General features: G+C 51.5%; 1 protein-coding gene across 2 annotated transcripts in view; it reads right to left on the bottom strand.

Annotated features, from left to right (window-relative positions):
• Myom3 (myomesin 3) overlaps positions 1-11,473 on the bottom strand; it is a 47,541-nt gene that overhangs the window by 13,100 nt on the left and 22,968 nt on the right. For both annotated transcript variants that reach the window (XM_040756359.1, XM_013120180.3), the window contains 10 exons: positions 11,025-11,199; positions 8,811-8,932; positions 8,279-8,466; positions 7,944-8,070; positions 6,240-6,418; positions 3,889-4,003; positions 2,684-2,840; positions 2,185-2,294; positions 1,764-1,808; positions 641-777 (listed from right to left, as the gene is read on the bottom strand). In XM_040756359.1, the coding sequence (XP_040612293.1) occupies positions 641-777; positions 1,764-1,808; positions 2,185-2,294; positions 2,684-2,840; positions 3,889-4,003; positions 6,240-6,418; positions 7,944-8,070; positions 8,279-8,466; positions 8,811-8,932; positions 11,025-11,199 (1,355 nt within the window). The remainder of the gene's footprint in view (positions 1-640; positions 778-1,763; positions 1,809-2,184; positions 2,295-2,683; positions 2,841-3,888; positions 4,004-6,239; positions 6,419-7,943; positions 8,071-8,278; positions 8,467-8,810; positions 8,933-11,024; positions 11,200-11,473) is intronic.

The following is an 11,473-nucleotide window of genomic DNA, read 5'->3' on the forward strand; positions in this document are numbered from 1 at the left end:
GAAATCAATACGTTTTACAGGTAATAAAAAAATTGAATGTCAACAGCCCATTCCAACAACCTATTTACCTTCAATTAAAATGAAAACAATGCAATGACCTTGTATAAATAGCATTTAAAATAAAACCCCATGTATTTTGGCATGTAGCTTCTGGGACACAATGCACTACCCCTGACCTACAGCAGCAGCACCTTGCCCTGATTTGTAATGGGGGGGAGAAGCAAAGGACCAGAACAGGAAAACACACAGTGTAAAGCAGCTGAGAGACGAGCTGCTCTCCCTGGACGTCTGTTAAGCCTGTATGAAAGTGTTTTAAATTTCTGTCTAAAGCAGAGGTTTAGGCTTGGGAACCTGTCAGTGCCGACATAGGCTTTCTGTCTTAGGGATGCCGGGGAGACATTTGAAAGTGGCAGTGGGTTGGAAAGTGCTTTGTGGAAATGTCCCCAAAACTGGTTAGTAACTCGCACCCCTGTGCTCTCTTCCTGGCCCCACCTGCCACGTATGAAAACTGGGACTTGTCATCTGTAACATCCCCCTGCCCCCGCAGAGTCAGAGTGTCAGCTATTTCTGAAATGACAGCTAGACCCAGGCACCGGCTCACAGGTGAGGCCTTGGGGCAGGGACTGTGGGCGTCATTTACCGGTGAGCTGAAGATCTCTTTCTCGTTGAAGATGAGATGCAACTCTGCCGCTGGTGACAACTTCTCCACCTCCAGCCAGAGCCGCACTTCTCCTTGCTCGAGGATGTCCACGTTCCAGCCAGAGATCAGCTTGATGACTGCAAGGCACAGGAAGGGTGTGGGCGGGAGTACTCTCCTCTCTGCACTCCCCGCCCCACCCAGCCCCACCCTTGGCAGTAAATATGGGAAACACTTGCAGAACCTAAAGGAGCCGGACCTGCCTGGAGGCGTGTTAAGCTCTCTATAGATGGAATTGACCTCAGAAATGCATTTTCTCTTCAAAGAACCTTAAACACCGGAGTCTGGGCTTCATCCCTGCCTGTTCTGATTCAGCTGGGGCAAGGTCTGGGCACGAGGTTTGAAAAAGTTCCCAAGGTGATGCCAGTATGTGACCAAGTGTTTGGATTTAAGGATTTCACCATCCAGAGACGAAAGAACAGTGGAGGTTTAGATGATCTGATGTCCAGATGTCTCAAGATCTGATGAGGATGATGATGATGGCTGGGGATGATGATGATGGTGGTGGTGGTGACAACAGAGATAGTGGTGATGGTGATGGTGTTGCTGGTGACGATGGTAGTGGCGGTGATGAAGGTGGTAGTGATGATGGTGGTGGTGATGTTTTTTTGTTTTTAAATTTTTTTTGGTTTTTTCGAGACAGGGTTTCTCTGTGTAGCTTTGTAGACCAGGCTGGCCTCGAACTGACGAGTGCTGGGATTAAAGGCATGCACAGCGGTGGTGATGTTAATGATGGTGGTGGTGGTGCTGCTGCTGCTGCTGGTGGTGGTGGTAGTGATGGTGGTGGTGGCTGTGGTCATGATGGTGTAGGAGGTAGTGTAGCAGCGGTGGGTGATGGCGGTGATGCTTAAGCTGGTAAGAGACTGACTTGTTTTCCTCCTCTGCACACCTCTGGGCCCCTGCTGGTGTCCTTCCCCCATCAGTGTGCCTCTGGTCTCTGGTCTTCCAGCCTTGGTTGCCCCATCTCTTGCTCCCAGGTTATCCCTTGCTGTCTGCCTGACTCGGTTCTGCTCAGCACATGTTCACAGGCCTTAGAAACCACAGGAAGCTGCACCTCAGTGTTTACCTGGGTTTCTGATCTCATGACTCAACTTCTTCAGCCTGTTCAGCTCTGAAACAAGGTGCAAGGAAGAAAACAGAGGCAACATTAGGCCACAGGGTTCCACTACAGCCATCCTAGGGCCTCCCTGCTGAGATGTTCCAAGAGAACCTCACATTGCCATCAACTTGGGGTCACATGCTCCACAGAGGTTGGTGGTGAGAGCCGTGGGCACTGTGGGAGATGCTGCAGCTACAAGGTTGCATATGCTCCCCACCTGCTCAGAAAAACATCCCTTACATTACAGGCTCTGCAGGAATGACCACATTAGAGCCCAGCTCTGGTCAGGCTGAGCCTCAATGTCCTCTTGGCTTCTATGGGCACTGGTGCTTGAGCTCTAGATCAGGACTTGTTTCCCTGAGGAGGTGGCAGGGAGTAAGGCCATTACCTTCCTCTGTCAGCGTGTGGCTTGCAGAGGTGTCTTCATCAGCATCAGTGACCACCACCGAGTAGATACCCAAGTCTTGAAGGCCAGGGTCTTTCAAGATGACCTTGGACCTGGCAGAGAGAGGTGAGTTGATGCTCTGAGCTGGGCCTTTGGGCTCGGGCATTGAGGGGGTAGGAGCTGGAGCTTGGCTTTGGTGGCCTGTGTCCCATCCCAGGTCCTGGCCAAACTTGACAGCAGGGACAACTAATCCCTTGCATCCCCTTGAGGTCCCCCGTGGACCAACAAAAGCTCTAGAGCTGGGCAGTGTGGCACATGGTCTGCAACCAAGCAGCCAGTCACTCCGTGTATGCTTGAGGATTCTAGGCAGGGGCATCCTTCCTTGCTTCTCTCTGAACTGGCAGCTAGCACCGCCATGGCAGATGGGGCAGCCCTGGCTAACCTGTGTGTCTCCCTACAGCTCTGCCACCCTTGGATGCTGCCCCCGCCACGCCCCACTCACTTGTTAATTTCATCCTCCACCTCCACCCTCTGTGGGTCGGGTGGACCCTTGTAATCCTTTGACCACTGAAACTCAGAGAAGTCAGGGGCTTCAGGGGCTTCGAAAGCCAAGTAGATGCGGCCCTCTTCATCCACACCAACTTTGATCTCCTGTGCATCTGGGGGTGAGATCCAGGAAGGGACAGCAGCGGGGATTCTGTGTTATGGCTGGAGTTGGGTCGCTTCCCTGATTAGAGCCTTAGACTTCTTGTCATGTCTAAGGCCTTTCATGACCCTCAAAAGTCACCTCCTCAAGAGGTCCTTCTGACTGACTTTTCTCTTTCCTCCTCCCCTTCCTCTTTCCCTCCTCTTCCTCCCTGCCCCTCTTAATTCTCCTCTTTGACACAAAATTTTGCTACATTAGCCCAGACTGGCTTTGAGCTCACTGTGTAGTGCAGTCTATCCACGATTCCACAACCTTGGCCTCTGGAGTGCTCGGGTTATAGCCATGTACCTATAACCTGGTTCCTGTTGCTAAAACTTCCTTTTGTCTTTTCTTTCCACCTCGGCTGTGACAAAACCCAGAGCTAGGCAAGCCCTGCACCACTGAGCCACATCCCGACCTTACTCCTGGCCATCCTAAACTTCCTTGTAGACTAGTTTTGTCATCTGCCCTTACTCTCTGTCCACTCCCTGCAGCCATCTCCCCCATCACAACAGCAGAGATCTGCTTCCTCACCCACAGCTGTGTCCCTGGTGCATTTGGACCTCACCGAGTGTTTGCGAGTTGAATACTTAACAGGTTATACTTTACAGTTAGCCGTTTGGGTGAGTCTGGTGTCTGCGACCTGTGGACCTTGGTGGTTTAATTGTTTTGCACTCGAACAAAGTGAGTTCTACTGTGTGAGGACCTAGGTGCAACTCTTGGCACGCATGGCTGGAGACCATAGGCCCTGTGAGCTCGAGAGGCAAAGCTACACGGAGCTGGCTATCAGCTCAAGGAGTTGCATAGCTCATGCCTACGGCATAGAAATCACGGAAGACACCCTCACAGTCTGTGGAAGAGGGTGGTGAGGGGAACAAGCCAGAAGGGAAGACTGAGATGCCAGTGGGTGGGACAAAACCAGTGATCCAGGCCTCCCCATGGGTCTCCCCCTTTGCTCCGAGCGTCTCCTGCACCCAGCCCCCAGCCCTGCAGTGCAGCCTGGTACTCCCTGGTCATCTTACCTGGCTTGTCTTCCAGGAGCACAGGGTCGGTGGGTACTGATGGCTGTCCTAGACCGGCTGAGTTCATGGCCTGGACTCTCAACATGTATTGCTTTCCTGGCTGCAAGTCAGATACCTGGGGTGGGAGAACAAGACCTGAGGACAGGAAGGGTGCGTCAGCCCAGACACCGTCAAGAGCTGCTGGGACCCCTTCTGGGCTGGGGCAGGCCGGGAATATGCCCTTTTCCTGGGACCCAGGGTGGGTTTTGCTTTTGTTTTGAGATATGGCCTCTATGCTGTCCAGGCTAGCCTGGGACTCACCATCCTCATTCTTGGCTTTCATGTTCTGTTTTAAGACAGGGTCTTGTAGCTCAGGCTGATTTTGTTTTTCTTCAAGACAGGATTTCTCTGTGTATCTTTAGAGCCTATCCTGGAACTCACTCTGTAGACCAGGCTGGCCTCGAACTCACAGAGATCTGCCTGCCTCTGTTTCCCAAGTGCTGGGATTAAAGGTGTGTGCCACCACTGCCTGGCACTCAGGCTGAGCTTTAACTGGGTTATGCAGTTGTGACTGGCCTCTTGTCTCTACTTCCCAAGTACTGGGATCACAGGCACCACCACCATTCCTGCCTGAGAGTTCCAGTTTTCTATTGGCCTCTCCGTCTGGCTTTGTCCTCTGGGCACTGATGCACGGAACCTGATTGGACACAGCTCACTGTCCTCCCATCTAGAAATTCCTCTTCCTTCCTGCATTCCTCATCTCTTACAGATGCTGCCTTCTCCTCAGAGGCTCTGAGACAGATCTGGGTCACTTTCCGTGCTCCTTTCTTAGGCCTAAACAAGTTATTTTTCTTTCTTCCCCTTAATGACACTGGGGATTGAACTCAGGCCCTCATGCATGCTAAATAAATATTCTACCACTGAATTACATTCCTAACACTGAAAAATAATCTAGCTGGATGTGATGGTGCGTTCCCATAGTCCCAGTATGGAGGCACAGATCTCTATGAGTTTGAGACTAGCCTGGTCTACATACAAATTCCAGCTAGCCAGAGCCACACGGTGATACCCTGTCTCAAAAGTAATCAATTCATTAATTTTTGGAAACAGTCTCATGTATGCCAGGCATATAGTCAAGGATGACGTTGAACTTCTGATCCTTCTGCCTCCACCTCCTGGGCAAGGAGATTGCAAGCCACCATGCCTGGCTGACATGGTGCTAGGGATCAAACCCAGGGCCTTGCACATCCTAGGTAGGCGGTCTGCTACCTGAGCACAACCTCATCTCTAATATGTTATTCTGAAACAGGGTCTCATACACTGCCCAGGCTGGCCTCGAACTTACTCTGGAGCCCAGACAGGCCTCCAACTTCTTACCCTCCTGCCTTTGCCTTCAGAGTAGCTGGGATTACAGATGACACTGCCAAGTATGGCTCCTCAACTCATCTTGAAGGAGGCTCTCCTGTCCATGTCCCAGCTGTGCTTTGATGGAAACTATTTCTGCTCCTTTGGATTAACTCCACAGTTCCCTTGAAGGTATCTCTGCCCCCTGGACCTTTCTCCAGTCTGTCTTTACCTCTGCTAATCTGACTATGCCTAAATCTTCCAGTGGCCTTCAGGGTCAATTTCCAATTCTGATGCTTATGACCTAAAGTCTTTGAGTGTGCCTAAGATTCTGCCCTCTTACTCTTACATAAGTGACTTTCACTCTAGAGCTCCCCCAGGGTCCCTGGCCTTGGCTCTTGCTGAGGTCTCTGCCTGAGCACCCCAGCCCCACATCCTTCTTGGTCTAACTGATTACAACTCAGGCTTCCTTATTCAGCTGTGACCTATTCCAGGATGCCAGGGAGTGGCTCTGACTTCCCTCCCTGGAGCTCCCAGAATCCTTCTGATATCTCCTGTCACCAATGCCCGTTTCATGTTTAGCTTAAAATGTCTGGGACCTGGTCCAGATCTGGCAGTAAGTAGGTGTCAAGAAGTGGTCAGTGAATTACTGAGTAGCAGCCAACCATCTCAAGGTGGAAACCAGAGCCAAGTCACTGAGGCCATCTGCCCCGGCCTGAGCCAACACACTTAAAAGGGTAAGGAGACCATCCACCATGCGTCGGATGACCCTGCTGTGGGGAGACTGACCCAGAATCTGTTGGACTTCTACCTCTTCATTTGACCTACCTTATATCTGTACCCGTGTCTAGTAGACCTAGTACCATCTAAACATTTCAGCCGCCATTTGATAGTGACATTAGTGGCTGTAGAGACTTTCCCTGTATATCTTCATTTGTTCACGAGGATCCTTTTTTCTTGGTATTCGTTATTACGATTGACTTCTGCCAAATGCAGTGACACAGGGGACGGGGGGGGCGGAAACTCACCCTGAGGTGGGTACCAGAGGTGACGTCTGAGGTGACAGGCTTCCACTCCTCAGAGCCTTTCTCCTGGAAGCTGACACGGTAGCCTGTGACTGGCCCAGCTCCTATATAGAGTGGGGGCTCCCACTGCAACATCAGGGAGGTGGCCCGCACCTCAGAGACCCTCACGTCATATGGGGGGCCTGTGGAGGATGAAATACGGGCAGAAATGTGGGGGTTGTTCAACCAGGCAACAGCTAGCCATCCATCCATCTACCCCACAGTCTTCTAGCCGGACAGGTGGGTGGCCAGTTGTGCAAGTCAGTGTGCAAGCTGGAGAGTTTGTCAGTCATCACTAAGTCTGGAAGCGCCTCCTTTGGGCACAGCAAGACTAGCCAGCCTTGGTCACACAACACTTGACCTTGGATCCGAAGCTTGGCTAACTGTTTAAAAAATATGCTCAATATCACCTCCTTCCAGAACCCTCCCTGACCTCCCCCACCCCCATCTGAGACTTTTGCCCCTTTGATGTCAAACATGGAGGGTGTACTTGTTATGACATCCAGAGACAGATTGCTAGGGTCTTGTCCCAGCTCTACCCTTCCCAGTGATGGGGACTTGAAGTTATTTAGCCTGGGTGTTTCTGTTTCCTCACCTCTAAAGTGAGGCAACAACAGTTCTTATATGGAGCTGTAGAGAGCAGCAGGGAGGTCATTCACAGAGAGCACCCACACAGTAAATACCCAGTTGACATTAGCTGCTTGTAATTGCATCCCAGCTTGTGATGCTCAGGGCATGCTACACGCTAGCAAGTGCTCCACCCCTGAGCTATTCCCAGCATCCGGGGAAGGTTTTATGTGGAACACAGAACTGAGACATGCAGGGTGATCTGGCAGGGACTGTTTCTTCCTAAGAGAGCTAAGAGGCTCATTGGTGAGCCAGTAAGGTTGCAGGAGCAGAGTTCAGGGTGGTTGATGTCCCTGTTTGTCTAGGATTGGGTTTGGGGGTGGTCGATGGAAAGTCTTGGGTGAGCCTGGCTGTCCTAACAGTGTGGCCTTGGGGTTAATGATAGGTCTGTGGCCAGAAAGAGATCAGATGACGTCAAGGTGGGTGACAGTTTAGCTAGGACCAGGTGTGGTCTGGTTAGGGATCCTCTGAGGCAGGCATAAGATAGTCTGTGTCAGGGTTTATATCAGTGATTCTTTTCTTTCTTTTTTTTTTTTTTTGGTTTTACGAGACAGGGTTTCTCCGAATTGTTTTGGAGGCTGTCAGTCCAGCCCCGCCTCAAACTCACAGAGATCCGCCTGCCTCTGCATCCCGAGTGCTGGGATTAAAGGCGCGCGCCACCACCGCCTGGCTTATATCAGTGATTCTTAACCATGGGACATGATCCCTTTGGAGAGGGAGTTGAACGGCTCTTTTTCAGGGGCCACATATCAGATATCCTACATATTAGATATTTACATTATGATTCATAGCGGTATCAAAATTACAGTTATGAAAACAGTTTTATGGCTGGGGATCACCACAACATGAGGAACTGTATTAAGGGTCACAGCGTTAGGAAGGTTGAGAACCACCGACTCACAGGGTCAGCTTGTGCAGAATGTGGGATCTCGACCAACAGAGCAAGGCAGGACGCCCAGGGTGAGCAGCAGCGTTTGTGCTGTTGCTACGAGGAGAGGGCGTGTGGACAAGTCTGGCATTGGCCCTCAGGCTCTGTCTCACCTGGCTCGGGCATTGTCCATTCTTTGCACTCAAACAGGCCGCTGGGTGCCGACAGCTCGCCAATACCTGCCCAGTTCACTGCCCGGGCTCGGAATTCATAGAAATGGCCTTCTCGAAGGTTGATGACCTGCAGAGGTGGAAAGTTAGACTGTGGAAGCTGAGGCTGGACAGAGAAGTAGGAGGCCCTGGGCAGTGGGACAGCCAGATCAGGAGACCTGCGGGGACTTCCAATACGGCTGTTCTAGGGGCCTCTGGGTGGCAGGGCCTGGGGCTCTCCAAGGTGTTCCCACCACGCCTTTTGTGCCTTGGAGGTTGCCGTCACACTCCAGCCTCACCTTGTACACCCGGCTGGGGAAGGGTTGATGGTTGGCTGGGTGCCAGTCTGCCTCCTCCGAATCATGCTGGTCCAGGAAGTAGCCCAGGATCTTGCCACCTCCACGCCGTTTGGGGGGTTTCCAGCCAATGACCATTTCATTCTTTCCACAGGATAGGAGTGCAAAGTCATAGGGGGCGGATGGGGGAGCTGTGGGAGGCAAGGACTGAGGAGAGGGCTCCCTGGGGAGGCTGAATTGGGCAGTGGGGCTCCAGGGAGCTGATAAGCCTCCCCTGGTGGGTGCCCACCCTCATTTGGGAGTCCCCCCTTAGTCAGCTGTGTCTGCTCCCTTCAAGGGTGTCTTGGAATCTGGTCTCTGAGCCTGGGAGGTTTCCCACTCACCATGGCCTCAGGCCACTGTCACTTCCTCCCTGAAGGAAAGAGTGAACAAAAAGCTCCCATTCCCTTAAGAGACCTTTGCAATCAGACTTTCCAAGACATGGCCTTGGCCATGCTTCCCTGAGGATTGCAGGCTGGACCTGACCTGGACTCACCCAGAGCCTGCTTGACCCTGATGGGCTGTGTCGCAGCTGAGCTCTCGCCAACTCCAGCCTCGCTGACCGACCTGATGCAAAATTCATACTCCTTCCCAGTCCTCAGCCCTGGAACCTCAAACCTGGGAGAGAAAAGTCCAGCCCTCAGGGGTGTCCAAACAGCTGACACTATCTGGCCACCTTGTGGGATGTCACCAGCGAGAGAGGAGTAAACGGTTCTAGTCTAAATATTGCCCCCGTCTCACAGTGATATATGAAATGGCACATGGAGGATGTCCTTGGGGTTGTAAGAATATCTATTCTTCCAGAATCTATCACCCACATGCAAAGATGAGGGACTTGGGGTAGTGTAGTTGGTAAAGTGTGTTCTGCACGTGCCTGAGGAAATGAGTTCGGTCTCTAGCACCAATGCAAAAGTGGTGTGTGGTGGTGTATACGAGTAACTTCTACTCAGGGTGCATGTGTCTGGGTACATCCCTACAGATGTAACACAAAAAATAAAAGACCCAGAGACAGATATTAGGGTTCAAACTTCAAACTGAAGATCAGAAAAGCAAAGCATTTGCCACTAGCTCTTACCTCTACCTCAGTTCAGACCAAAGGGGCAATCCTCAAACTGCTCCTGACTTCACTGTTCCTTAGATTCACTCAGACTGCTATTCTCTCCTAGACGTGGCTAGAGACTACTCATGAGACTGAAAGCCTCTACCTTTTATACCTCTCAAATCCTGGGATTAAAGTTGTTGTGAGCTCTGATTCACTCTCCGGTAGCCCAGGGTGGTCTTGGACTGCGAAATCCATCTGCCCTTCTCCTGAGTCCTGGGATTAAAGGTGTGTATCACCACTATCTAGCGTCTATAGCTAACCAGTGTGGCTGGCTTTGCAAACTGATCTCCAGTGGCTTTATTAGATCATAAACATTGTATCACTACAGACAGACCACTGACTGGCCAGCCTAGTCTATTAGTGAACTCAAGAATCACAGACAGACCCTGCTCAAAGAATAAGAGGAGGTGCTGGACAAATGGCTGAACCGGACAACCCGAGTGTGACTTCTGGGGTCCGTGTGGTGAAAAGAGAACTCATTCCCACAGGCTGTCCTCTGACCTCTACATGCACGCAAGTTAAACATAATTAAAAAAATTTAAAAGGTGGGGCTGGGGAGATGGTTCAGTGCCACAAAAAAAAATCTGTAATCTCTGCTCTCCTAAATGGGGGTGGGGGGTGGGGAAGTGGGGGTGGGGGGGGTGGGTGGACAAATTGGAGAATGGCCTGTGGCTTACAGGCCAGCTAGCCTAGCATACACAGCAGTGAATGAGAGACCCTGACTCAGTCCACTTGGAAGGTGAGGACTGACATTAATGGCTGTTCTCTGGCCTTCAAATGTATTCAATGTCATGTGCGCACCCGCATTCATACACACACGCACAGACACACACACACACACACACACACACACACACACACACACACACAAAGATTTTGCAAAAAGGAAGGTGGAGACTAAGGAAGACATCTAATGTCAACTCTGACCTGCACACTTGTGCACAAACCTACATGAACACAAATATGCACACATCCGCCACATCTTCAACAAACATACAAAAGGCACAAAGATGTCTGAAAGGGGGCTAGGTCAAGGTGGAGGAAGCCTCCCTCCGGCCCAGTGCTGCTGAGGAAGCATGCTCAGGACGCTGGCCTCAGCATTGGAGAACAGCATCTGCTGTGGTCTACACTGTGGCTGTGACTCAGCGCTGGAGAAACCCTTTAAAGACCCTCTAGAGAATTATCATCCCAGGCCCTTGGGAGAAACCCTGACTTGTAGGAAACTGCCTTCCTTATCCTGTTTCCTCTGGATGAAACTGGAACCGTGGGCCTCCCTTTCTTCAACCACGTTTCCTGTAGCTCTATGGAATGCCTGTCTCAGGTCTCCACCCTTGGACTCCCGCCAACAGTGCTCTCAATGGATGGATGTGTTAAAACAGACCCTCTGGGTCTAGGCATGCCTCCCCTCCCCCACCACTTCACTTATTATAGGAGCTTTGGCTAGGTCCTTAACTCTCTGTGCCTCAGTTTCTCCATCTTTAAAGCAACGATACACACAACCATGTTACATGCAGGATTGCAGTGAGCTAGGAAAACCCAGGACACTGCAGAGCTTAGATGGTGGCCAGCCTGGGATGTCCTGGCCAGGAGCAGGTGACATAGACTTACCTGGTGTCCAGGGTGGGCTTGTTGTTCACCGTGTGCCACTCTGATGCTCCTGCTTCCCGGGAGTAGATGTAATAACCCAGGAGTTCTGCGCCACCCTCCACAGGCTCCCAGGTAAGGGACACAGAGGTCTGCGTGTCTCTGAAAGCTTGAACTTGAGCTGGTGGAGGGAGAGTTGCTAAAAAACATAGGGGTGGAGAGGATAGGTGAGGAGGAGGAGCACGGGATTTGGGAGGACTTCTACAGCAGTCAAGGCAGTGGCTAGATTCCAGACCGGCTACAGGGCTTTGGAACCGCCGAAGCTGAGTGTGCCTGACACTTACTCTCCTGTTCTACAAGTCACCTTGTTCCTCATCAAAGCCTTGTACATTAATCTCAGTTCCCTTCCTCCCTCGCTCCTCCCTCCCTTTCTCCCTCCCTCCCACTCTTCTCCAATTTGATAGCTTTCCCCA

The sequence above is a fragment of the Mesocricetus auratus genome, unplaced genomic scaffold (genome assembly GCF_017639785.1).
Source record: "Mesocricetus auratus isolate SY011 unplaced genomic scaffold, BCM_Maur_2.0 Super-Scaffold_100014, whole genome shotgun sequence".
Taxonomy (NCBI): Eukaryota; Metazoa; Chordata; class Mammalia; order Rodentia; family Cricetidae; genus Mesocricetus; species Mesocricetus auratus.